The sequence below is a fragment of the Dicentrarchus labrax genome, unplaced genomic scaffold, assembly GCF_905237075.1.
Source record: "Dicentrarchus labrax unplaced genomic scaffold, dlabrax2021, whole genome shotgun sequence".
Lineage (NCBI taxonomy): Eukaryota > Metazoa > Chordata > Actinopteri > Moronidae > Dicentrarchus > Dicentrarchus labrax.
Window position 1 is genome coordinate 17,566,211 of NW_026136713.1, and position 26,976 is coordinate 17,593,186.

The 26,976-nt window shown below is 41.3% G+C and overlaps 2 protein-coding genes across 3 annotated transcripts in view; one reads left to right on the forward strand and one right to left on the reverse strand.

The window, feature by feature from the left end:
- The window catches only part of zgc:92242 (uncharacterized protein LOC436899 homolog), a 122,948-nt gene extending 107,008 nt beyond the window's left edge, over positions 1 to 15,940 (reverse strand). Inside the window, exon 1 of the mRNA XM_051421069.1 lies at positions 15,931 to 15,940. The gene's annotated coding sequence lies outside the window, so the exon portion shown is untranslated. The remainder of the gene's footprint in view (positions 1 to 15,930) is intronic.
- Positions 1 to 22,214, forward strand: part of nrg2b (neuregulin 2b) — a 50,531-nt gene extending 28,317 nt beyond the window's left edge. The window contains exons 4-12 of one of the 2 annotated variants that reach the window (XM_051421064.1): positions 797 to 920; positions 8,806 to 8,864; positions 11,961 to 11,984; positions 14,976 to 15,078; positions 16,314 to 16,428; positions 17,511 to 17,638; positions 18,822 to 19,037; positions 20,856 to 21,039; positions 21,700 to 22,214. In XM_051421064.1, the coding sequence (XP_051277024.1) occupies positions 797 to 920; positions 8,806 to 8,864; positions 11,961 to 11,984; positions 14,976 to 15,078; positions 16,314 to 16,428; positions 17,511 to 17,638; positions 18,822 to 19,037; positions 20,856 to 21,039; positions 21,700 to 22,176 (1,430 nt within the window). In that variant the 3' untranslated portion in view covers positions 22,177 to 22,214. The remainder of the gene's footprint in view (positions 1 to 796; positions 921 to 8,805; positions 8,865 to 11,960; positions 11,985 to 14,975; positions 15,079 to 16,313; positions 16,429 to 17,510; positions 17,639 to 18,821; positions 19,038 to 20,855; positions 21,040 to 21,699) is intronic. The other variant, XM_051421065.1, reaches the window with a different exon arrangement.
- Positions 22,215 to 26,976: the final 4,762 nt, after the last annotated feature.

Genomic DNA, 26,976 nt, shown 5'->3' on the forward strand with positions numbered 1-26,976 from the left:
AATAGAATCACATGTTTTACACATTTTACAGAAAATTTTACAGAAAATGGCACAGAAAAAAACATCAGTGGTAGTTTAGTAAAAAAACAATGGCTGCAGCAGGACTCGGCCTTGGTATATGGGACGCCAGCTCTACCAGGTAAGCTACCAGGGAGCCCCCAATTGTAACTAATTGTTTGCACACATGTGCTGAAACACAGGCAATCTGCTTGAATGAATGAGAAATTAAAATCTGAATGAATTGTTCAGAGATTTGAACGAATACTTTAGAAAAATAAATAATTCTCTCTCAATAACTGAGCCAAAACGGATGAGAAAAAAACTCTTATTGTCCAGTTGTTGTATGTTGTATTAGGCTGTTTTACAGGTTGTGTAAATCTGTCCAGGAGTAACAAAACAGAAAGGAAAAACTTAAAATGCATTACAGAATAGCACTCAAAGATATACCTAAAAGTTTTTGAGGTTCATGTTCGTGAGGAAGAAGACAGAAGTGAGCTGGGGGTGGGGGAGCAGGTTGAACCTGGCTCCTTCCATTCACAAAACCAGCAGCTGTGAGCTGGGACGCTGCAGCGAGCACAGGAAAGTGACTGATGCCTGCCCAAAAAGTAGATAGATTTGTCACACTAAGCTATTTGAAATTCACTAAAGCGCTCTGAAAGGTATGTGGCATAGTGTGGTATGATGTTACAACTATGGCTGCCATCAAATGTGAACATCTTCTTATTTAAAAAAAAAAAAAAAAGAGTTGACAGCACTTTCTTTGCATGTGTTTCCTGTCTGACTGTCCTCCTTATAGTGACCACCACCACCCCGTCTCCAGGTGTGAGTCACGCCAGGCGCTGTAACGACTCGGAGAAGGCCTACTGCGTCAACGGGGGAGACTGTTACTTCATACATGGTATTAACCAGCTGTCCTGCAAGTAAGTTGATTGCTCAGCCGCCCCCCCCGTCCCCTCAGTCATCACTGTGTAGTCGCTCCCCCCGTCTCTCCTCCCTCCCTCTCTCTGCCTGTCTGCCTCTCTCTGTCTCTCTGGTCTCAGACACCGTGTCGCTGGTCACTGCACTACCTTGTCTTCTGTTCCCTCGTTGTATCCTCCCCACATACATGCACTGGCAGCCCACCTAGCCGCTCTCTATGAACTATGTTTTTGCCAGTTGTTTCAAAAGATAAGGTTTATATTTGTTGCATAGAGCAGTTGGCTTAAACAGATCTTGACTTGGACATTCTGTCCACGTGCATTCGAAATGTGTTGTGTCTTGCTGCAAGAGGATCATTTTAGTTTACAATGAGTGAGTTTTACTTGGGACAGCAACACCTCAGAAAATGCTTCTGGTAACAGAAAATCATGAAATAATGGAAAGTATTACAAAGGTATTGTAAAGGAATTAACAGGTTAAACTATTGTGTGTTTGCATTTTAAACTACATTTATAATATTACCATATGCATTTATTTAATTAACAATGAAAATACTCAGCCCAACTATTGCAGATGAAATGCAAATTACAGCAAAACCCATGCTGTGAGTTCCACCTGTTAGCGATATGCTGGTAGAACCCAATGGAAACAATTAGCATTCTTGTCACCAGGGAAAAGGATTTTTTGGTGTTTTTCTTGAGTCAATATGCAGGATGATGACAGCGTATCTAGTTTGTTGTTGTTATGGTTAATATATACATACACATATATATTTAAAAGTTAAAACTGTGTAGCAGTCTTTATCAGCCGGAAGAAGGTAACTTGTGTAACATAGCAGGTGATTTTACATTTGCTTACCCTGCAGAGCACAGTGTTGCTCAGAAGAACGTCACAGGAATGAAAAGTTAAAGAGGACGTCCAGCTGACGTAGTGTATAGGCTGCTGTCTCTGCTGTCGGTCACTCTGTTGGCATGTAACCACGAAACGCTTCGCATGCTGAGGGCACCTACTAAAGCAAAGAGGACAGAGGAGACAAGATTCAAATACTTCGGAAATGTACAGTTGTTTGTACCGATTTTTTATTATTATTCAGCTTATTGTGCTCACTACCATCTATCATTAGCCACTGTTAGCAGCTATGCCAGTTACTTAGCAACCATAATCACAGTATTGCTTTTTAAGTCCCGCCCCTTTTTGCTCTGTGCTCCAATAACAATAAAAACCAATAGTTGAATATCTGAAGCTGCTCCCAAGTGAAGTATTAGCATTAATTACTAAACTAAAACTGCCGCCTGTTGACACTAATGGTTGGATTATTAAGTGTGAAGAGTCCACCTCAGATTTTTGCAGGGGATCGTGGAGAAGCTAGCTAAATAGCTAAACTGAGATTATAGATGCGATTGCTTGAATCTGAATCCATCTGACAATGTTTAATGAAAAATGACTGCAAGTCACACAGGGTTTTCTTTTACTAAGGCATGATCAGAAATATGATATTTGCATATTTAGTTTTGAAGTTGTCTCCCTCTGGTGCTGCAAAACACATGACTACAGTACAGTACAGTACAGTACAGTAGGCCAACTATAATTCTATTGTTCCTTCTTCATCATCAACGATTACAATATTTTGATGTCGAAGCTACCTTTAGTAAAAAACTGTCTGCTGCAGGTTGATCTGTGATTGTGTAACTGACACTTGTGCTGTGGTTTGTTCACATGTCGACGTGAAAGAAGCTACCAAATCCACATCATCCCAACAATGTCCATTCTCTTATTGTTTGTTTTTCAGCCTTTACTTTGTGACAAGGAACCCTGTAGTTGCTACGTTGTTTGGCAGCTGACACTCAAGTTTTGGATGTCAGGAGCAGCAGAGCAGAGCAGCCTGTATGATTTTCTTTTCACTCTGAACGTGTTTAGCAGGTGCTGTATAGGGATAACGTGAGGAAGACATACACAGCTCGGGCCTGACAAACATTAGTCTTCCAAATATCTCCTTCCCCCTTTTTCCTGTTTTTTTTCTCCTTTTCTCTGTGACTGTTTGTGTCACCATGTTTTGTGTTGTCCCAGTCGGAAGGAGACAGGACGACGTTTGACATAATGGTCACATTCATGGCAGGTTGGATTTGAAATGTAGTGTAGTAGTAGTGATGCCACAACAATTTCTGCATTGACGCAGACCAGGAGTGGTTAACAGGGTTCATAGCATGCAAAGTTTCAGGTTTTTCTTCTTTTTCTATTTATTTGAAATAAACTGTTAACATAAAATGCATCACTTCCTGTGAGTGGGAGGATTTTTCCCAGGAAAGAGCTACCAGACTGGTAGGTGTTTAGAACAGCAAGTGCAAAATAAATTTCATGAACTGCATATTAGATGAATCACTGCTGTGTTATATCAACTTATTACAGAGAAAAAACAGACATTTATTTATATTAACATGTCACAGGTTACAGCTCCAAGACACAATAAAAGAAGGTGCATCATAACGTCGTAATTATTAGTTGATTATGTAAAAAATAAATCAATATTTTTCATCGTGTTTACAAAGTGCTATAACAGTAAAAACCCTGGCTACAGCAAAGAGGCAACTTGTAGCTTGTAGCATCTTACGCTAGTGTAGTAGAGCTGGAAAATGGCATCATATTAGCCAGTATCTGTTAACACTGGCCTTTTTCATGCCAACAGCTATAAGCTCCATGCAGTGTTTTACACTATGAACTGTATTTGCATCCAAAGCTGTGTATTAACCTAAGCTATGAAAAAATCTTTCTTTTCCACTTTGTGAAATGTATATTTTCTGAACTGGAGGTTGTAATCTTTCAGTTCAAACTTGCCATACATACTGGGTCATTTTGTAGATGTGTAACAAACACTTCCCCTGACAGTGCGGCTAACAGATGGCGTGTATTGTCGTGCATGATCAAGAGCTTTGTTGTTATGCTTCCTGTACAATTGGATGTATCTGCTAGAAATCCATCCTTAGATCCTTTGGTGTCTGTTCCAGATCTGCACTCTTTGTTTCTTTGTTTCCTCATTTCCATCTCTCTCTCTCTCTCTCTCTCTCTCTCTCTACATATAGCCTATTTCCAGCCCTTGCTTCCCCTATTCTCTCTCTCTCTCTCTCTCTCTCTCTCTCTCTCTCTCTCTCTCTCTCTCTCTCTCTCTCTCTCCCTGCCTTTCTCTCTATCTCTCATCTGATATACCTTCCGGTCATTGCTGAAGGATAAATCAGGATTTTTTTTTCATGCTGCTGACAAGCAGAAAACTTTGTTCGAGAGGGTGCATATAGACAGTACGGGCTGCGTATATATCAATTTAGGGGTACAAAATGTGCAGGATTGTACAAGCTTATGTGCATGATTGTGCTACATACGAACACAATGCATATTTCAAGAAGCCACAGCAGCCTAGCAAGGTAGCAGCAGACTAGCCAGCAGTTTCCAGAGAGTTACTGTAGCTTCTCAGCTTTGTCATCCTTTGTTGGCCTGTCTGTGTGGGCCAGTGGATCACAGGATGTAAATAAGACTGCTGTCTGTAGACTGTCTGCTCGGCTTGTTCACTTTAGAGATATGTAGACCCCCACTCACACGCAAAGACGCTCCCGGTTCTGCAGCTGCAAATCAGTGCACCGCATGGCTCTGGCAGGCTGCAGAAACTGTTAATATCCCTGAAATTTGAGGTGGTATTTGCAAGCTCTTTTGTGCCGACCATGGAAACGTATAATCTCCTCTTCCCTGAAGGGGAAAGTAATGCTGTACTGCAAAATGGAGTCTGTAGGTTAAAGTGGAGGACAGCACACACAGAAAGGCACCCTGGCTAAAACAGAGCGTGGAGGTTAAAGTGGAGATCAGCACATACAAACATACCCCCTGGCTAGCTGTTGGCAGTTAAAGCTTGGTGTATCTTGCCTTCTTAATGTTCCTTTTATGGTATAGTTTTCTGTGTATACTTGCAGATAGCTCTGACTCTGATTAGTCGGAACTTTGTTGGTAAACTCCAGTCTGGTAGCCAGCAGAAAACATTAGCCCATGTATTCCCATCTATAGGTTGAAAATGCCAAATTTGAATCAATAAAGTTAATTTAATCTAATCTAATCGACAAATGTCATGAGTTCAGGCTAGTATTGATGCCTGGACATAATGTCCATGGCTGTCTGTGGTTTTTTTTTCTCTTAAATTTGATGAGCCTTTGTATAATTCATATAACAAAATGAATCACAGGCTCTGCTTTCATTCAGATGGTTGGAACAAAAGGTGTGCTGGTTTTTACCCCCTCTGTGCTCGTTCTCAGGGCAAAGGAAAGCAAGCACAGGTAGATAAAGAAAGGTTGGCGAAAAAAGGGGAAATGAGAAGCAGAGAGCGAAAGAGAAAAGAAATGATATACAGTAAAAGCTCTGCCGGCATAAGGCTGCTTCTGCTCCGAGTGTCTCCCACCTCTCTCTCTCTCTCTCTCTCTGCTCTATTTATAACTCTATGGGAAATTGCTGAGTGGGCTCTTCCGAGGGTTTTTGCTGTAATTGATTCAAAATGCAAGTTGTCTCTTTAGTGGTGAGAAAGAGGAGAAAAGGATACCCAGTCAGTTATATGGACAGTATATGCATGAGGGTACGGCTAAGGTCCTTGCATTTTAAACCGGCTAAATATGTTGACCAGATACTAAATCACTGTAATGAATACAGTATTATAGCCAGAGAGCCTCTGTTATCCTATAATGACTGTAATGGGGCCACACCCATAATATCACCGTGGTTCATCAATTGCTGTGATTCATCTGCAGTACCATGTGCACTGCTATAGGATCAGATTTTCTATAACATGCCTATTTTTCGTCTGACTGCAGTAAAAGCTGATCTACTATCAGTTATAGCCATAAATTATTAAATCAATTATGCCTGGCTGGGTAAAAGCCATGACACCCATTATAACACACAATTCAAGAAACCTACTCTTCTCAAAAATAGCTTTTATTTTCTGAAGGACGTCAGTTTAAATGAGGTCCTGTAGTGCTTCATTTAAAGAGCTGATTAAAATTAACAGGAAGAACAGAAACTCAAATCAAATATTTTGCTTCATGTATGTGTATCAATTTTCTAGTTGCTGTGATGCAGTGAGGAGCCTACTTGTTAGTTTCAGTGTTGTGAGTTTGATGGCTGGTGCCAGAATATGAATCATATTCAGCCCGTGGTATCGCTGACAGCTCGCCACCCATCCAGAAACAAAACACCACATTCTGCAGCTGCATGTAAACTATTGCTGTTATTTATGCCCAAGAAATACCAAAACCTATTCCAACAATTTTCATGCTCACACACTGTGGAGGGCTCTCTCCCTCTCTCTCTCTCTCTCTCTCTCTCTCTCTCTCTCTCTCTCTCTCTCTCTCTCTGTGTGTGTGCCGCTCTCTATTTCCGTTCTTGTGAGAACCACTTATGTTTTACACATCCCCATTTTTGCATTTGTCGGAAGGTCATTTTGACAAGTCCTCATTCTTTAAGGCTTAGTTTACAGCCTTCATTTAGGGCTTTTTTATCGTTTGTGATGGGTTTACCACCCGGCTTTCGCACTAAACACACAAACACAGCATCACACAGAGCAAGGATGTTGTTTTCAGTGGAGAACTCTCCCAAACCACTGCATGTGCATGACTAAACAGGGCACACCGCTTTCCTTCCCTGCTGGGTTTGTGCACCCCAAGTTTCAGCTTCGACCTCAAAAGACTTCTTTCTGCAAGTCACCTTCAAAGGCATTCAGACTACTAGTTGGAGTTTGTTAATGATTTAATTAATTAATTTAGCACATTATTCACATTAAGTATAACTCAAGTATTTTACAGCTGCATTCAAGCTGCTCCAATCAATATTTTTATATTAACAGTAACAGGAAGAGTTTCCCTCAGCTGAACAGAACATTATGGTTTCGTAAAGCTCATTGTTTGGCCTGAAACTTTATTGTTTTGGTTCACTCTTACAGCTCTCATCAGCCCTATTTCCTACAAAAACAGTCAGCTGTTTTCAATGAAAAAGCTCTGAAAAACCCAAAGGCCGCTACCTGCTCAGCACTTAACAGCAGACAGACACAGTTGGCGACTAGCTGGTGAAGAAAGTGGAGAATTTAGCAGCTAAAGAGCCAGATTCTTGGCTGAAGACTAAAACAGAGCTAAAAGAAGAGTGAATATTTTACTTACATTTGTATTCATCAAGAAACACAGCTCTAAAATCAATGATAATGTTGCTTAGATCTGTCACATTAATTATGTTATCGACTCATCATATGACATATACAATATTTAATTATCGCCTGTCACGATATCGACTTGTTTAAGAATGTCACCAACATTTTATCTAATATGATGCCAGAATAAACAGCAGGGTTTTCCCTACTATGACTCTACTGCCTACAGAGGATTGACTGACTCTATAGCTTACCCCTGTGCCAAATGTTTAATATTAATATAAGTGTAACCTTTGTTAACAGAGTCTAAGAGTCTATTTTATTTATTGTGTTGGTTGTGTGGTTTTATTTATGTTTTATTTATCAAGGATATTTTAATATTTTTTCCACATTCCAATTAAAATGTCTGAATATGTACTTGCATTATTATGCTTATCATTATATCAGTGTGGCATGAAATAGTCTTTGAATTACAATAATATTAGTTATCGCAATTATTTCTGGGACAATATATCATCCAACAAAAGTAGTCATTGTGATGGGAATGTTGCTTTCTATCTGCTGGATGTGTAAATAGGCAGCTGTGTGTTTGTTAAGTTTGCCTTACAGCTTTATAAGGTGATCATTTCACAATACTGTGTTTATAGCTTCTTGCGCTTCTTCCACTCAGCCAAAACAATTAGCTAATGCAGGTTTACGCCTTTTTTTAAATTTTACTATACACATATAGGCTCAGAAAGGCTAAAATGCTAGCCAGTAAAAATTATCTTATTACTTTAATGGTCATACACTCAACTCGGTTAGATTGATTCAGACCCTTTTTTTAAGGCACTGTGAGATATGTATGTATTAATGGAGAATTGAATATATGGAGAAATGGCCATTCATTTGAACTTGATTTACTCTGTCAGCGTACGGCCAGAAAAGTTTTCTCTCCTTTTACTTTGCTTCTGCTTTGTGCAACTTAGGACACAATGTGTATTTCTCCTTGTCCCTTATGTCTCATAACATAGATAGACTTTACTTTTTTGAGATGTGCAAAAAAAGGCTTTTTCTGAGTCTGAGGAAGTTTTACAAATATTAAATAGCAGAGAAGATCAGTGTAAACTGACCTTGTCTGCCGTTTTACAGTTTTTACAGACATGTTTTATAATGAACATCAATATAATGGATGTCCGTTATAAATCAGGTCTACTTTAAAGTTCTCCTTTGCTTTGCTTTTCTATTTCATCATGGTTGTGGTCAGGGGTTAAGAAATGGATGCAATGAATGAGAGTCCGTTATCTACTATAAGTCAACTGTGAGTGTGTGTGAGTGTGTGTGTGTGTGTGTCTGTGTTTATGTGTGAGAGGGGTCGGAAGTTAACAACAGTACGTTTGACCCCTCCTACTTCCTGCACCACCATCACATGACCCCCATGACTGTGATGATGTCTTAACTGTAGCAGTGATGTCATATTGATGGCGGTGATGTCACGGTATGCAGGTCATCTCTCTCTCTTTCTGTAGTTGGTGGATTGTGCTGTTTCTAATCCCTCATCTCTCTCTGCTCTCTTATGTCTCCCTCCTCCCCCTCCTCTCCTCTTTCCCCCTCTTTTCTATCTGTCTTTGTGCACTTCTCCTCCTCTCTTTCCTCCTGTTTTGTGCCCTCTCTTCCGTCTGTATCTTTAACTCTCCCCCACCTCCCTCTCCCCCCTCTGTGTCTTGTTTTCCCTCCATCAGGTGTCCCAATGACTATACGGGGGACCACTGTCAAAACTCCGTCATGGCCGGTTTCTACAGTATGTCCATTTGCTCTTGTCTGTCTCCTTCTCACTGAGATGCTGCATGCTACATTGGAGGGGTTGGATGGAGGGAGCGCTCTGTGTTTGTGTGTGTGTGTGTGTGTGTGTGTGTGTGTTTGCAAACCTGCTCTTATGTTTCATGTAAATTAATGTGTGTGTGTGTGTGTGTGTGTGTGAGTTTGCATGACTCTGTGTCCACCCCTTCCTCTTCCTGTCTCCCCTGGTTCCTCTGTGATGCTCCTCTGGTGACCAGAAACAAACAATCGAGATATTTTTAATATTCACACATAAGATATTTTTCACACTTGCTCATCTGCTTGGAATTGTATTTGGTGCACGACATACTGGATTTTCTTGACCTAGAAAGCTGCTAAAAAAACAAAACAAAAAAACAAAACAAATTGACAAATCGAGCACCAAATTTTTACTTTGTGTCTTCTCTTACATTTTTAAATTCTATATTTTTAAGCTCGATCCAGTGAATCGCACAAAAAGAAACAGAGGAGACAGAAAATTAACACAATAAGCAATACAGGATTTGATTTTATTGGAACACTTTGTCACTTTTCCTTTGTAGATGGTCCATCGGTGCTACTAGCAGTAAAAAAAAAAATTAATTAGCCGATCAAGGCTAAACTGTGTGGATAGAAACTCAGTCAATGCAAGGTTGTAAATCCTAACTCCTTGCTGTTCCTCTCTTATAAACAAAGAGAAAAATCTTCCATTGATTTCACTTTTTAGGAGTAGGATCACAACTGGCAATTGAAGGCTTTAGATGGAGAACAATGTAAGTCCTTCTGACATTATTTTGAACAGCAGCCAGTCATTACTAGAAGCTACAGTGTGTCCAAAAATCCAAATAATTTGGCAAGTAAATGAGAATGAGATTGAGAGTTAGAATATGTTCAACATTTCAAGTCTTAATGTAATGAGATTAGATGAACATCACTCATGGTTATATCTATCTGAGGGACAGTCCCTTTGGGATATTGATTTTCATTTAAATGGAGTTTCTTGATCATGTCAGTGGAATCTGTCCTGAAATAAGAGATTAGTTTAAAACCCACAGATAACCTGTTGTTTTCACTCTGAGCATCCATGGATCATCTGATTAAATCTCTCATTATGGCATGTGGCTAAATGCTGCTTGAAATGTTCTAGGGTTGACCTCTAATATGTTCAAAATGGTGTCACATGTTTTGCTTCTCATCACAGTGTAATTGAATCCTGAGAATAGTTTGACATTTTTGTGAAATACTTTGCATAAAAACAAAGGGTAACAACTAGCCTGGCTCTGTCCAAAGGAAACAAAGTCTACCTTCTAGCAGCAAAAGCTCACTGATTAACACATTATATCTAGTTTATTTAATTGTTACTAAATTGTAAATTTAGGCATAAAAAGGTTTTACAGGCGCTTATGTGCCAAACTTGTTTGTTCGCCAGGAACGTCTTGTTGTTAGCCTGAGGTTAGTTGGCAACCAGTGGTGCTGGTAAGTGGATTTTTTTATATTGTTGGACAGAGCCAGGCTAGCCTTGCCCCCTTGTTGTCCTTATGCTAAACTAAGCTCACAGTCTCCTAGCTCTAGCTTCATTTTAATCCTTCAGACAGGGGGGTGTGTATCGATCTTCTCATCTAACTCTTAGCTGCAGCAAATACGCAGATTTTTCCAAAATGTCAAACTATTCCTTTAAATCACAGGGATGCAAATGTCTTGTCAATCTCCTGTGATTGCATGGGCAGTGACACTGAAACACATTCAGTCAGTGTTGGTACAATCAGATGATAACCAGGACATGTGCATAAAAATTTAGCACTGCACAGAAGGTTAAGTGATTCCTGTATGTTGCTACGTTCAGATAGTAAAACACTGCTCCTCCCTCCACTGGCTGTGTCACACTCCTGTTACTGACCCAGCAATCACAGGGAGATAAAAGAGAGGGATAAAAATGACCCTCTTCTTCTTGTTTCCAGGGGTTAAACACTCTTTGCTCCACGCCATGTTCTCTTGCTTTGCCGTTGAGCGGTCTGTTTCCACACTGAATAATGTCAAGTTTAAACTGAGAACAGGTTTTCCATCATAAGATATCACACTATATGTAATGTCTGCTTATTTTGACCCCATCATCAGGCTTTGTCTACATGCTGGAATCTGTCTGTGTGACTTTGTGCTTTTATTTTGCATTGTGAAGCTCTTTCCGTCAGTTGAAGGAACACTTTCTGCTCTTTTAAATCCGTGTTGATTTGTTACTGCCGGCTTTTCTAGTGGTACGAACGTTAAGCAAAATGTCAAAATGTAGAGTAGTTAAGGTCAGGGTGGACAAAAGATTGGCCGACTTCTCGTTCTCTCTTTATGGCCAGTAATGCATGCAGAGCCATGTAAATTGGGAATGCTGCGATGATTTCTTTGTAAATCATAAGAAAGGTTATAATAGCTGTACGCAGCGGTAGTGGGACAAAGTGCTACACAAGAGGTATGCTGTAATCAATACAAAGGCACACAATTGCCATTAGTCAAATGAGTTACAGCACCCACCCCCATTTGCTGTGCCAGCCTCATCGACTGTACTGTGTTTTTATGTTTGAGAGTAACTCACTGCTTTTTATCTTTTGTTTTCTTGTTTTTTTTTTCTTTTGTCTTGTTTTTTTAAATTTTATTTTGTATTTCTGTCCAATGTTGTTTACTCCAGAAATGAGGTCTAGTAAATATAGCAGTAAGTGATGTGGCTTCTTGTCTTGCTGTCTTTGTCCGTCTGTCTCTGCATGCCTTTTCCTGCCTGTTGGCTTCTCTTTCCTTCTTGCCTTTGGTTCATTTTCTCCCTTCGCTTTTAATTTTTGTTTAGTTCAGTCTTTTTTTTTTTTTTTTTTTTTTGCTCCTGTCATTTTCTGGGGGTCACAGAGCTGAGGCTGTCTGAGTTGTCTGTCTGTTACTGGACGGTACACATGTCAATCGCTATGGCTGACAGCACTAATTAATTTATATCCTGGTTCAGCGTATACAGGACATGAAAATAATATATCTGCTCCAAAGTGGACATTACACCTGACCCTATCTGTCTCTTTCCTTTTACCACGACAACTTTCTGCGCTGGCAGAGCTTCTCAGAATTGAATTTATGGGTATGGAACATTATTATTCATTTTGCTGTGCTTAAAGGGTTTGCCAAGATCCTCTCACAGTCACACATTATTGTGCCATCTTCTTTCTAAAACCAACAACTGGGTCTCCCTCAACCTGTCCCTCTTTTTCTCCTGCCCACTAACCTGCTTTTAAGACATGTAACCTCCCTTCTCTGCATGCATTCTTCTTACAGTCCGACGAATTTGGCAAAGTAGACATCAGAGAAAGAGACAAATTAACTGGGAAGGATACATTAATGAAAGAAAGTGCAGAGGTGAATTAAAACACAATGTAATGGGCCTTATATGAATCAGAGTTGAGATTATCTGAGCAAAAGCTACCGTCTTTGTCCAAAAATCAGAGACTGTTTCACATCACCGATAAATACAAGTATCTGGCTCGTCTTCTGGGCTTTGGCAATGTGCATATTGGCTTCAGCAGCCTGTCGAATAAAAACATGCAAGCTGCGAGTATTTTTGCAGAGCGTTGCCAAAAGCGAGCAAAAGGCCTGACCACATAGTCTGTCCTTATTATTCTGCCCTTGATTGACTCAGTGTCAGAGTCGAGAGCTCGCCTGTCCTAAATCACGATTGCTGTTGGCTTCACTGTGCCAGCGAGCTCGCCTTCCCATTTCCCTTTGCCTTTCTGTATCAGTACCCTGTGACACACACACAATGCTGGGCCAAGGCTCTCGTTGGCTTTGTCAATCCCCACAGAGGCCCTTTATTTAGAAACTTCCCCCCCTTCCTTGCCCCCCACCCCCCTTTCCTTCCCCTTCAGTGGCGTGTCTAGAGCTTTTTGAGGGAGGGGAGAGGGGGAAAAGTGAGGTGATGAATTAGGTAAAGGGGGCAGTTTTTGATTCATCTGCCCCTGTTTCAATTTGATTTCAGAAATGCTTTGAATAAATTCAGCTTTCTGATGTATTTCACCGTATTTTCAACAACTTTCTTCTATAAAAACTAGCTAGATACACAGACAGATCAACTATTGATTGCTTATAGGTGTCACTTTAGTTGTGTAACAGATTTATGACATTGAAAAACAATGACTGTCTTTAGGGAGTTTAATTTGGCCGTAACTACCAATTCAAGGGCTTCTATAATCCAATTTTAGTTGATAAGGGGACAAAGTCAGGACAGATTTTAGTTTCTGGGGACTGGTTTCTCCCTGGGCCTTTCTCCTGGACACGCTCCTGCTCCCCTCTCAGCTCCCCTCCTCTCCCTCTGTCTACGTGTTTCCTCCTGCTCCTCCTTTCTCACCACTTAGCCTTTTCTCTTTTTATTCCCTCCCTCTTCCCCTCATGTTCTGTTCTGTTTGTTGCTCCTTCTGTCATTGTGTCGTTGCGCTTGCCGTTCTGACACAGTGTTACACCACAGCAGGCCCAGAAGTCTGAATTAACCTAGATACACCAAGATGGCGTAGTATTCACACGGCATCACTACAAACCTGTTAGAACTTAATGAGTTGAATGTAGTGCAGTAGTAATGTGATCCAAATCTGTCTAGAGATGTTGAGATGAACTCAAAGGTTCTCACTGTGACATAAAAGTGCTGTAACCACCTTAACCCGGTCACCAACAAACGCTTGTAGACTGAATATAGTAAACTGTATAGTGTAAAGAAAAAAAATCACTGTCAATTTTGTGTAATTGTAGGTCAATTCAGTAGCTTTAAAAGGAAAAGTTCATAGTCTTTTATGGTAGATTTTTCAGTAGTTTATCTGAAGCCAAAACAGCCAGTCAGCCTTAGAAATTATTACATAATATTAATGTAGAACTCCGAAACTTTGCACAAACACAAAATTGTATGAAAACTTCAAACATCATAATAACTAATACCATATGGATTACTATTTCCACCTATTATTCAAGCCAAGAAAAGTTAGCTATGGTCACATTTGTGAAAGTAAAACAACTTTTATTTAAGTTAAACGTTAACAACAGGAAACTAAAACAACTTGTAATAAAATTGGGATTAGATTTGATGACAAAAATATTGTTTATAATGTGAGAAACACCTCCTGGAAGTCTTGTTTTTGCTGACCTCCACTGGTTTAACGTCTTCTTTAACTTCCGGCAGTGATGTAAAAGTGTACATTAGCACCTCATGTCATCACTGCTGGGTGTGTTTCCAGGTGCAACCAACAGAGCACATTTCTGACCGCACCTATAAATGACAATCAGAGAGGGCAGCAAAACACTGCTTCTCAGGCTGGTGTTAAGTTAATGTTTCATTTAACAAATAAGCAACGGTTAAAGATGAATGATATAACCTCTATAATAATGAAAGTTGAGTTGAGTTAAATTTCTGTTGAAAAGGGTCACAACTTTCGAAATGCTTCTGTAAATACTCTTACATACAAAAAGTAAATAATTAAAGTATATATATATAGTATTTCCTTTTACTCTTTTGACACTTGGTGATCTTTGTGAATACCAAACCTTTATACTGTCAGGCCGCTGTGGTGTTAACACTTTGAACAAAAAAAAATGCTTTATTTAATTTCTTTTAACAATCCCATCCATATAGGCATGCATTCAGATCCTCTCCAGTGTCATCTGTAGCATTACATCCCCATGGCCATTGTGAATACACTTGTACAGGGACAGCAGGAAGTCTATGTCAGGATGTAGGTGTACAGCTGCTTTTCATCATAACATTTATGAGCTTGTAGAATTACTCCTGTGTTGTAGTAGCACTGTTACTGTAGTACAGTTAAAACTGAAAGGCATGTGACATTATAGAGCAGGAGTTGTTTTATAGACAGCACAGGGGATAGGATGGCAGCAGATAATAGTGAGAAACCTGTGTCTGTAGTTACCATCAATGGAGTAGTGCTCATGCTGTACCTGTGTGCGTCTGTGTGTGTGTGTGTGTGTGTGTGTGTGTGCATATTCTTGTCTGTTTTGCGATCGTCTGTCTGCAACGCACGGATGTGTGCGTGCATGTGAACTTGTGTGTGTTTGTATGTGCGTGTGTTTCCGTTCACAGAGGCCGAGGAGCTCTACCAGCGACGGGTGCTGACGATCACAGGCATCTGTGTGGCGTTGTTGGTGGTTGGCATCGTTTGTGTGGTGGCCTACTGCAAAACCAAGTATGTGTCTTTCGAAGGAGAGATAAATGACCTAACCCTAACCCTTCAAATTAACCTACTGTAAGAATAATTAGTAATGAGCTGCTTCTTTTTTATGCTGTAGAGCAGTGGGGCAAGATGTATTCAGATCCTTTTTTAAAGTAGCAGCAAGGATGTTTAATTTTTTGTTGATTCTGGCGGCCCCTGTGGACAGAAGTGGTAGTGTTTCCACCACCTACTTTCATTGATTTTAAGGGGGGATCCAACCGAATCCAACCTGATGGTAGGCCTTAAGAATAACTATATCATATATAAAAATATAGACAATCTTCTCAATGATGGTCTTGTGTGCATATATAGGTCACATAGGGGCCTTAGAAATAAATTAAGAGTTTCATAAAGAGTTAAAAACTCCTATGTTTGAATAAAAGTAATAATACAACAATCTATATCAATACTCCTTTACAATTAAAAGTCCTGCATTCAAAATCCTATTTAAATTAAAGTACAGAAGTATTATCATCAAAATGTGCTTAAAGTATCAAAAGTAAAAGTCTGTGTTCTGTGTGACTGCTATATAATTATAAATGACATTATTAGATGTGTAGATCAGTGTTAAAGCAGCATTTTACTGTTGCAGCTGGTCACGGTGGAGCCAGTTTTAATGACTTCATATACAGTTAGCTAGTTTAGTCCAGCAGTCCCAAACCCAGGGGTCAGACCTCCTCCAAAAGGTCGGAAAAAAATCTGAGGGGAGTTAAAAAACAATTTTACAGGGTGTAGGAAAACGTTTGTTTTAAATATACAGTAAACTAAATGAAATTGTTACTTTTAAACATTTGGTGATTATTCAAGCTATAGATATCTGTTAACTCAGTGGTTGAAAAGGTGTTCCTTAAGGAAAAAGGTTGGGAATCAAAAGTTAGCAACATATATGTTATGTAAAATAGCATTACATAAAAACACTACAAGTATGTCAGAGTTGGAACTATAGGATCTATTATACCAGATAAAAGAGTTTGATTATTGGTTGGTTGCTTCGTCATGTTGGCCGCATGATCTAAAAAGACAGAATGGTCCAGATCAGTCACAAAGTTAACTTAATAATGAATCAAAACTGCTCTTAAATATATAGTTGAATCCAGAATTTTGCTGGATCTGAGCAATTTACAGTGTATACAACAGAAAAATGCTGATGCACTGTCTGAGGCACGTTTACCAGATCACTTATTGTTCCTCTGTCGCCACCCCTCCAGGAAGCAGAGGAAGAAGATGCACAGTCACCTACAGTGTGTGGAGCAACCCAACCGCGTGCTGGCAAATGGACCCAACCACCTCGGACCTGGTTGCGAGGAGATCGCCCTGGGTGACGTGAGTGCAAACAGCAGAAACACACAACAGAGGCAGGTACAGGTGATCCTGAGGTCAGATTTAACTGAGTCACCTCCCGACAACCCTGATCGTCACGCTGAGAGGAAACCAAAAACAGGTCGCCCCAGATAGACCTGAGAAATAGCCACTGTTTTTTTAAAATGCAGAAATATTGACCTGATTGAATCTAAAAACAAGGAAAATTAGTCATTTCATGGCAAGAGGGATAGGTTTCTAATAATAATCTAATAATATATAGCTTTTATTTACTATAGATGCTAAGACGTTAAGCATAAAGTTGGTTGCCAGAGTTGTTGTGGTTGCCAAACTGTACCAGAGACATTTTTGGCAACTGTGATTTTGTTTCAGCTTCTGGTAGCCAACAATTAGAATAAGACAATGCAACAATAGCAATTAATTTACAGTCATCTGTTAGCTACCAGTCAGAACGCATAGAAGTTGTGTCCAACTTTGCTTTCCTATCAAAGTGCACAGGCTCTGCTGCAATAAAGCCAGATATATCAGTGCTTTTAATTAAATATAACTGGCCTATAAATAGGATTGTGGTGTCAAAATGTTCAGAATACTCTCAGATATTCATTAATGCTAAAGTAGGCACAGAAGAAGAAGAACAGGATGTCAGCTTCACCTGAACAAACTTCACAGGAAGCCCCACAGAGGCTCGGCCGGTTACTGATAGACTTTATTTAGCTTTGCCACTTACATTGAACTCCACAAAGACGGTTCTTTTAGCCTTCAGAGCAGGTCTGCCTCCAAAAGAGTCCTCGTGTAAATAAAACCCTGATCCGCTGACAACACAAGGAAAATATGGTGGCACATAGCTGACAGATGTTAAAGAGAGGGCAGAAAACACCTCCTATTCTCTCACATAATGGGCATGAGTCAGCATAATAGCAACAATGAGAACAGTGAGGAGAGAGTTACAACAGATCTGTATCCTCTCGTCATTAGATATCTATATATCTATGCATTATCTATCTATATTTACTGTATGATATGTTGGTTATTTTAAAATGAAAATGCATTTTCTTTACGTACGTGTTTGTGTGTGTGTGTTGCAGTACATCCCCAAGAGCGTCCCAACAACAGAGTGTGTGATCAGCCACGGAGCCGAGGGTGCAGGCAACTACGCAGGCAGCCGAATGTCTACCCGCTCCCACCACTCTACCACTGCCTCACATGCTTCCAGGTAGATCCTACGACAAACACACACATACAGACACACACGCACACACACACACACACACATACACTCCATTGAACTCTGTTGTATCGGAGTGGCTGTAGAAATCTCAGAGACAGCCATCACAAAACCTGGACAGCTAAGACGAATACTATCTGCATGAAACCACCAGGGTTAAGTAAGAGAACTGGATTTGGGTTAAACAAAACTTTAAAGGACCAGTGTGAAGGATTTAGTGGCATCTAGCCGTGAAGCATGTAGAACAGGGGTAGACAACCTGTGGCTGCAATGTGATTCTTACATTCTCCAATTGTACAAATGTTTAGCCATTACACACTAAATAAAAAAAAAATTTTGTCAACTAAATATTTTGCTTAACGTCAATAGCGGTGGCTACTAGTCTTGTGTCTGCGTAGCTAGGCTAGTTACGGACTCACAATCCATCCACCAACGCTGTTTGCTTATCGGTATGGTTGATCTGTAGCGGGAAATTACCATTATAAGGCTCAAATACACCGATCAGCCATAACATTATGACCACCTGGGCACCCTATTATGCAGCCCCATACCAACAAACTGTGATTCACTGTGTGTTCCGACACCTTTCTATCAGAACCAGCATTAACCTTTTCAGCAGTTTGAGCTACAGTAGCTCGTCTGTTGGATCGGACAACACGGGTCAGCCTTCACTCCTGACGTGCTTCAATGGTTCTTGGCCGTCTATGAACATGTCTCCGGTTTACCTCTTTTGATTTTTCATTTCTGCGACCTTGTGGTCCTTAACACAAGTTTTCAAAAATTTCCAATAATTGTAATTTGACTTGTTGTCAGTATAGTTCAACTCTCTCTCGATATACTATAGCACTTTATTCCTCAAGTATCACAAAAATATCAACTGAATCAAGAAGAGAATTTCATGCTGGACAGGTAGTGTACAATCAGATTGTGTTGCACTGTTGGCTATTGACTGTTAATGGAATTGGCCGTACTAACAGCTCTGCCACGTCACAAACAGTGATTTAATTCAGTGTTTTCTATCAAAACTATCACTTGATGGTGCTTTAATAGACAATGCACGTGAACATCTTTGCAGTACAGTAACTTTATACAGCATTCCTTCTGCCTCTGTATCCCTCTGCCTCCTCAGTGCTGTTGTAACCTTTTAAACGTGTTCTGCTTACACCTGCAGACACGAGGAGCAGACGTGGAGCATGGAGCGAACAGAGAGTATGAACTCAGACTGCCAGTCAGGTGGGCTGTCCAGCTCTGTGGGAACCAGTAAGTGCAGCAGCCCGGCATGCATGGCGAGGAGGGCCGCCCACTGGGGCTGTACGGACGTGTCCGGACCGGGAATGCAGTACGGGGATTCCTACGACTCTCTAAGAGACTCGCCTCACAGTGACAGGTAGGGCAGGTTGTAATCGTGTGTGTGATGGTTAAGTCTGTCTTTGCTCATGACTCTCTTTTGCTTTGACACACCAGCCTCTTTACTCTTTGGCGACCCCAAGTGGTTACATTTCTCAATCTCTACACCCAGATACTGTAGTTTTTTTTTTTTTTTTGTGAAGGTAATGAAATATTTCAAACATCGTTGGTGAATTCTTTCTCAAAACACTGATTTTTGTTGATGTGTTTTTGTTGGTAAAGGAGAAATTCCCCCTCTTAGTCTGTTACTGAACATCAGTCATTTATTTTTGCCTATTATAAATAGCTTTGACTCCCAACTGCTCTATTTTTTACTGTTTACAAGTTAGTGGTTTACTACATGTCCCAGAATGCCTTCTGACTAATAAACTGACTTGGCATACCTATATTTAGCTATGTTTGTATTACCTGCGTACACTATAATAGCACACTTTCTCATACTGAACGTGGATATTCTCTCTTTGTTTTTCACGTTAAATAACATGTGGTTAAAAGGTGTGACAAATATCAATAATTTTACTGCTAATGTGACTCTCAGTGTTTCAGAATTTGGGATCTTTGTTGTTGAAAAACCGTGCATTAACAATTAAATTAAACCAAATGCGAAGCAGCATTCATACACTCCTTGCAGCTGGGATGGCACATGTTCAGTTATATTTTTCATATTCTTGGGACTGGCTGAGTGGGTGGCGAGGTGGCTCAGCAGTTAACACTGTCGTTTCATGGCAAAAAGGTCCTGCGTGCGAAACTCAGCCAGCTGGCTGCAGTGTTTCTGTGTGGAGCTTCCTCCCACAGTCCAAAGACTTGCAGGTCAGGTGGACTGGAAACACAAAATTTCCTGCAGATGTGAGTGTGGTTGTTTGTCTATGTGTGTGTTAGCTCTGGGCTCTTCTCATTTCTCTATTTTGTGCGACCTCGTCTCCTCCCTCCTCCGTCCTCCTGCCTGTGACCCAGAAATCGATCTCAGCGCACCATCTTGAAGGATGTCTCAATTCCTAAAATGCATCTTCAAGGAGACAGGAGGCTGGAAGGAGGAGCTATGAGCGAGGATGCGCAGGCGTATCCATTGGGGAAGATTTTCAGCAATCGTCACATTTAAAAAAAGGCATAGGGACAGATGATGCAGCTGTGCCACGCGTCATATTTAACTGACATCGCTTTAAAATGACGGTTCAGAAGCGAGGATGGTTGTTTTGTTAAATTCCTCTTGCCTTGACTCCTTGTGGAACTCAGAAGCAAAGAGAGGATTCAAGGACGGAAATCGAGGACGTACAAACTGAGAAATGGGAAGAGGAGTCTGTGATTGACTGGTGGCTTGTCCAGGGTGTACCCCTCCTCTTGCCCAGTGCATGCAGGGTAGGCTCCAGCCCCTCGGCCCTGAAGAGCAAACAGATGGATGGGATTCACTGGCAGAATGGTTTAAAGTGATAAGCTACAGTTATCAGTCCAAATCACAAAGTGCATCCCATCACCCGCTGTTGTGCCCCACTGATTCATTTCATGACCGAATCAAAAATGTGTACTGTAAGGTCACCTGCTATCCAACGACTGTACCTTAGTGCCGCATCGAAATACATAGGAAACTTGTAGTTCAACAATTAACAGGATGCTAAACATAAATATATTCAGTTCATGAGTATTCAACAACTTGCTTAGTGTATTCTGTTAACCAGTCATAATCGTCTGTTACAATTATGTTCAAATGTGTGTTAGTTTTGGTGGTCCTTTTGTCATGAGCGCATTTACATGCATGTGTGTGACTCAGACACTGTAATAATCCGTCGACTTTTCTGCTCAGGTATGTGTCGGCGCTGACTACGCCAGCGCGCCTGTCTCCAGTGGAGTTTCACTACCCCCCGTTGCCGCCCCAGGTGCCCACCTTTCAGATCACCTCGCCCAACACAAGCCACGCACTCTCCCTGCCACCCGCCGCTGCCGCCTACCACAGAGAGGACGACCAGCCGCTGCTACGGTGCCCTGATGTACGTAGGAAAATAGAGTACATACACACTGTCATATGACTGCAGCAGCACGGAGATGGTGACAACATCAGTTAAACTGGCTGGTGATGTTTTCATTGTCAAAGAAAAAACCAAAAACAGAAATGTGTGAATCCATCTTCACATCCATTTATTCCTACTGAAGACGTAAAATCTTTCAAAGCGGGTCACTTACCGTATATTCACTATAAGACTAAATCATTTACCAACAACAGCACTGTAGTTTTTAATGAATGTTACATAAGTAAATAGGGCTTTTGTTTTCAGCCATGGAGTAATATACATGTAGTGCTCCAGTAAGTATTTACAGCAGCAGGACAGTATATTTGGGATCAATTCAAAATGAACTACAGTGCCCTTGTTCATCATAATGCAGAAACATATCACTAACAACACCAGTGTGGCTCACTCACAACAATGGCGTAGAGTTCATCAGGCTTTAGACAGACAATACTTGTTAGTAGGATTCATTTATTGTTGGTTTTGCTTTTATCTTGGGATTTGTTCCCAGTAAGTAAAATAAAGCCCAGACTCATCCTTTAACCTGATTGTGTTGGCATCCTCCCTGTCAAAACCTACACATTTAACATGCACAGTAAACAGTTCCTATCTAATGCTCCACTCTGTTTCTGTGTGTTTTAGGATGGAAGTTTATACAGGCAGCCCCGGCGTCCGCGGCGACCTTACCTGACGGAGAGCACGGGAAGTCTACCGTCCAGCCCCTACCGTCTCCCTGACGACGAGGCCTACGAGACCACGCAGGAGTACGCCTCTTCACGGGAACCGATCCGGAGCCGGCGCCGCCCGCGACGCAACCGCCTCAATGGACACATCTCCCAGCGTTCAGCGGGCCTACGGGACTACAGCTCACAGAGCTTCAGCCAGTCAGAGGAGGAGGAGGAAGAGGAGGAGGAAGAGGACACTCACGGGGAGAGCACACCTTTCCTTAGTATGCAGAACATGAACGTGGACCCGCCCTTAACTGTCCCAGGTTACCGTTCGTCATCCGGCGCGGACACACGGACTCACCGCGGGCTGAGTCGGCCGGGGACACGCAGCAACGGGCAGAGCCGCGGCTCCCAGTCGCAGCGCTCCAAGGCTGACAACATGCCCCTTTAAGACTTAACCTACCCCCGATCCCCACCCCACCCCCCCAACCCACCCCCCCGACCCCCCTCCCACCACCACCACCCACCCCCCTCCACCTCACACACTCCCCTTCCTCCTACACACAACCAGTGGACTAGAGACCTGCACCTAGGAGAAATATTTTTATTTTGTATAACAGACAGATATTCTAAACAAATGAAATATTTATTTTCATTTCAGCAAAAATTGTCTACTAGCTAACAGCAAAGACTTTTTTTATAACGGGGGGGGGAAATATTTATATGTAAAGTTTTTTGATTTACAGCATTATGAGAGATGAAAAAAAAAAAATAAGAGAATTACGTGCCAATTTTTTCACAAGTTAGATAAATAGAATAATATTGTGGTGCCTTTTGCTGTATGCTGAAGTCGGAGGTCCCATTGAGTTTTTGTAGCCTTTCTTATAAAGACTCCTCGTTTTTATAGAGACCAACCCTCTTCCTTCCTTTTGCTTTGGTTTTTTCTCTGATTTGGGATCTTCCTCTTTTTGAACTGTGATCTGATTATGTCATCATGCAATATTGATTCCTCCTGTGTAAAAGGTGTCTGTTTACATGAGTATGATCCATGCGATGCGCTCGTTTCACAGGGACATTAGTCACTGACGCAACCGGAAGAGTAGGGTAGTTTTTCTCGGATGATTTTTGGATGAATCACATCAGTCATTTACGTCCTCGTTCGCTGCCTCTCAGTCATTTGTTGTTATTTCTGTAAAAAAAAAAAAAAACAAGCGTGTTAGGGAGTTGTTGAGGGAACGTGACTCCAGATTCCTGTGTAGGTGTTCAGGGTGCTGCCATGACATTGGTGGTGGTTGCAGTGTATGTGTGTGTGCGTGTGCGTGCGTGTGCGTGTGCATGCCTGTATGTACACCTCATGAAAGCCTCCTTTGGTTATCACCTCCGTTCACCTTGGAGGGTGTGGTCTCTTGTTTGACTGACATGCTCCTCCCACCAATCCTCACGCTGCCAGAAGCTCCATTGCACTGTAAGAACCTCCCTCCATGAGCAGTCATTGGCCAGGGAGCTGCCGATCCAAACCGAACCTAACCAATCCAGTTGTAATCCAGCCTGACTCTGGCCTCCCGTGGACTGCCCAGCCCGCCCGTTTCCTATGCCAGCAGCTTAGAGCCGCACTGTGTCTCAGGACTTCCCCATCACATCACAGCCAAAAAGACTCAAAGCAGAGAGCGCACGTCATCTCAGTCACAGTTCAGTCCGCAGGCCAGATCCACATCCCCTCACTCTCCTCCCTGTCCGTCCGTCAAGTTTGTTGCGTTCACTCGTGGCCACGATTAAGGGAGCGTGGGTAAAAACTCTTGGAATCAGAAGGGAGATTCAGTTGCTTTTTCTTTTCTTTCTTTCTTTTTTTTTTTAATTTTAAAAAAAAAAAAGGTTGTGTGTATGTGCATAAGTGGGCTTGTGTGTCGCTGTGTGTGGGTCACGATGATGATGAAAAAATGATGTCGTGCGGAGACCACATCTGTTCACTTTGTTGCAGGGGCGTAGTTAGGAATCCTGGGCCCCCTGAGAGGAGGATATCGCTCTGGGTTCCCCACCCCCACCACCTTTTCTGTTTTGTTTTTTATTAATATAATCCTTCTGGAAACTTTACGGGCCCTCTCCAGCTGTGGGCCCCTGGAATCGCCGCCACCTTTCACCCCTGTAGTGATGGCACTGCTCTGATGGGAAATATCCCTTGCGGGTCATTGCGTGCAGGTTCACACTGCTAGAGAGCGAGTTTCTGAGTCTGATTCTACTTTTTTCTTTAGCTCACAGCCAAACGGTGGTTTATGATAATACTGATTACTGCATCCTTGATTTGCATTCCTATACCTTTATTGATTGAACTTCTTTTGCTTGGTCATATTGACTGAATGATCTGTTATGTGTCTGTCCCTGTCTGCCCCCCCTTCCACCCGACATCGCCCCCTCACCTTCATGTCTTTCTCACCCCCTTACCGACCTTCAGAAGCAACTAGCAGATGAATTTAGGCCCCATCTCCAGATGAGTATTGGACAGCACACTAACAGTGGGCTGATCATGTCAGAAACTCTTCCACGTCAGATACACATTGGGTTTAGAGACCCTTTCAAGCTCACTGAGGAAAATGATACTGTGTCAGATACAATATGTGTCCGTATTAGAGTTAATTTCCAATAAGTAGAGTTTTTTTGTTGTTCTTTTTTTCACACAGGAGATGCATGGATCACAGATATAGAAAGTATCTTAAAAATGGCGACGAACCCCTCAGATTCAGGGGAATCATGCTAGAAATTTATAAAAACATTATTTGGGTTCATGGCCCAAAAGGTCTGGCTAGTTTTGTCTTACTATCAATCACTGTAATCAATCTGGGATTTGCAATGTGGAAATACTGCAAGTGAGGGTAGTGTGCTTCTAGAGCTAGTTGAATTGTTAACACCCCCCCCCCCCCCAGCCCTCTTTCTCCTCACCCTGCACTCCCCCTTTTTTCCCTTTACATACACACATACATTTCACACATCATACACTACTCACACATAACGAAGCACACACACACACACGCACACACACACCCTCATATTATACACACAAATACAAACACACACACACAAAGCCCCTCCATGTTTGTGTTTGTCAAGCAGTTTGCCTTTGTCTTTTTTACCTACCGACTCCCTCTCTCCTCCCTCCTCCCCCCTTCCCCACCCTCTCCCTCCTCCTTCCTTCCTCCTTCCTCCTCCCTCTCTCTCTCCTCTCACCCCCAACCCCTCTGCATGTCCTAGTGGTACTGGTAGTTGGGTGCATGGAAAAAGCAGCAAGCAAATCGTTTTTCCACTTGGTGAAAAAATAAAAATGTGTCTTCATTTTAACATTCAGCAATAAATCCCCTTCTCTTCATGTCCATCATTCTTGGAATATGCTAGAAGATTTTTTGCAAGTTTTATCAAAAACATACTACTTGTAAAAGAAGAAAAATCCAAAACCACCCCTTCATATGGAAAATAAAACTTTATTCCTACCATTTTGAAACAGTCCTGTCATCTTTGTAACAACAGAAAAGAACAACTGCTGCTTGTTGTTTAGAATCTGTCATTACCTTTTTATTCATATTTGAAGAAGCCCAAAGTCAGAGGTGCACCAAAGGTACAGTAAGAATGGAGTTGCAAAGATAGGAGCACTAGATGGCAGCATTTTACCATGTCTATAATTTGTTGTGCCTTGAACTGAATGTATGTCAGTTACTGGAACTACTACACACTTATCCAAAATGTTTTTAGAGAGAGAGAGAATTCACTTCTATTTTAGGATTTCACAAACTGTTAAATAATGGCTCATTGTAGAGGACTTTAGTCAAACAGGCCTTTTTCACAGCAGACGTTTTGACACGATATACCAGGAAAACCACAGGTGTAATTACCTTAATAATATGGCTGTATTCCATTTAGTTTTGCCACTCTCCCCTAAAGTCCTATTGGTCTAAACTGTTTACTCTACATTGTAATAGTCTATTTAAATTGATATTTTATAGCTGTAGGAGGCAACATTACAATTTTATTCAATTTTACTTTTATTTTATTTTAATTTAACTCAAGTATGTCTAACTGGTCTATCCAAACTTCCTCCCTCGCCATCTGACATAATTCACGCCAGTCACATATTTATGACATGACAAGTATTTCTGGGCATTTTTTCACACACACACACACACACACACACACACACACACACACACACACACACACACAGTTATTACAGTGCCTACACATTCCAAAAACAATAATATTGGTAATAGTAGTGTAAAAGAATAATGGGTCTTTGGTATTTTTCAACCTTTTTTTTTTATTTTTCTATTTTGTGTTTTTATGTATAAGTGACTAAGGGGGACAACAAAAAAACTGGCAACTGCAATGTAATCATTATGGGCAATTGCACACTGCCAATGTACAACCACTGAAAGGCTCAGATTGTTATTTTAAGTGTCTGATAACATTATGGAAAGGACCCTACAGAGATAGACCTTTTTGTGAAAGAGTGAGATCCTTTTTGTTTAATTAGAAACCGCAGTTACATTGTTGTGTTCAGATCCACCAGACAAAAACAGGCATTTTACATCATAAATGGACCAGCTCTTTCTGGTCTACCAATCACTCAACAGGCTTTACAACACTTGTCACATTGCTCATCAGGACTTACACACTGAGCCATCAAGAGCATTTGGGGTCCAGTATCTTGCACACTTTGACTGGACTGGGAGTAGTCCTAGCTGGGAATCGAACCGTTGACCCTGCTATTAATGGAGCCACCCCGCTGTTGACACTTCTTTCAAACTTGACAGAAACAAAATAAAACTCAACAAAACATTGGTTTGTCTTCCTACTGTTCCAGCAATCACTACTAATCTCTACTTTGGTTGAAATAAACTTTTAATTCAGCATCTGAGAAATATGGAATGATTTTGGGCTGCTTCTCATTCATGAAACCAACTCAACAGTGGGTTTCTATGTTGCCAGAAGAGTTCCAACACAGAGACGTTTCAGGATGCCAGACACACTGCAGGCCTGTCAAGCTCCTCACACGTCCTGTTTTACCTGATTACTGCAGTTTTGGGGGTGACAAGGCTGAGAAATGACGTCACTTCTGTTCACCTTCCAGCTTAGCAGTTAATTTGTGTTTGAAAGACGGTGCTCATAAGCTGCTAGACCTGTTCTGCACAAGGTTCACACAGTGGTTGCATTCAAGGCCAGTTTATTGTTTGACAACTGTTTGTCTGCTAAATGTAAAGTCTCCATA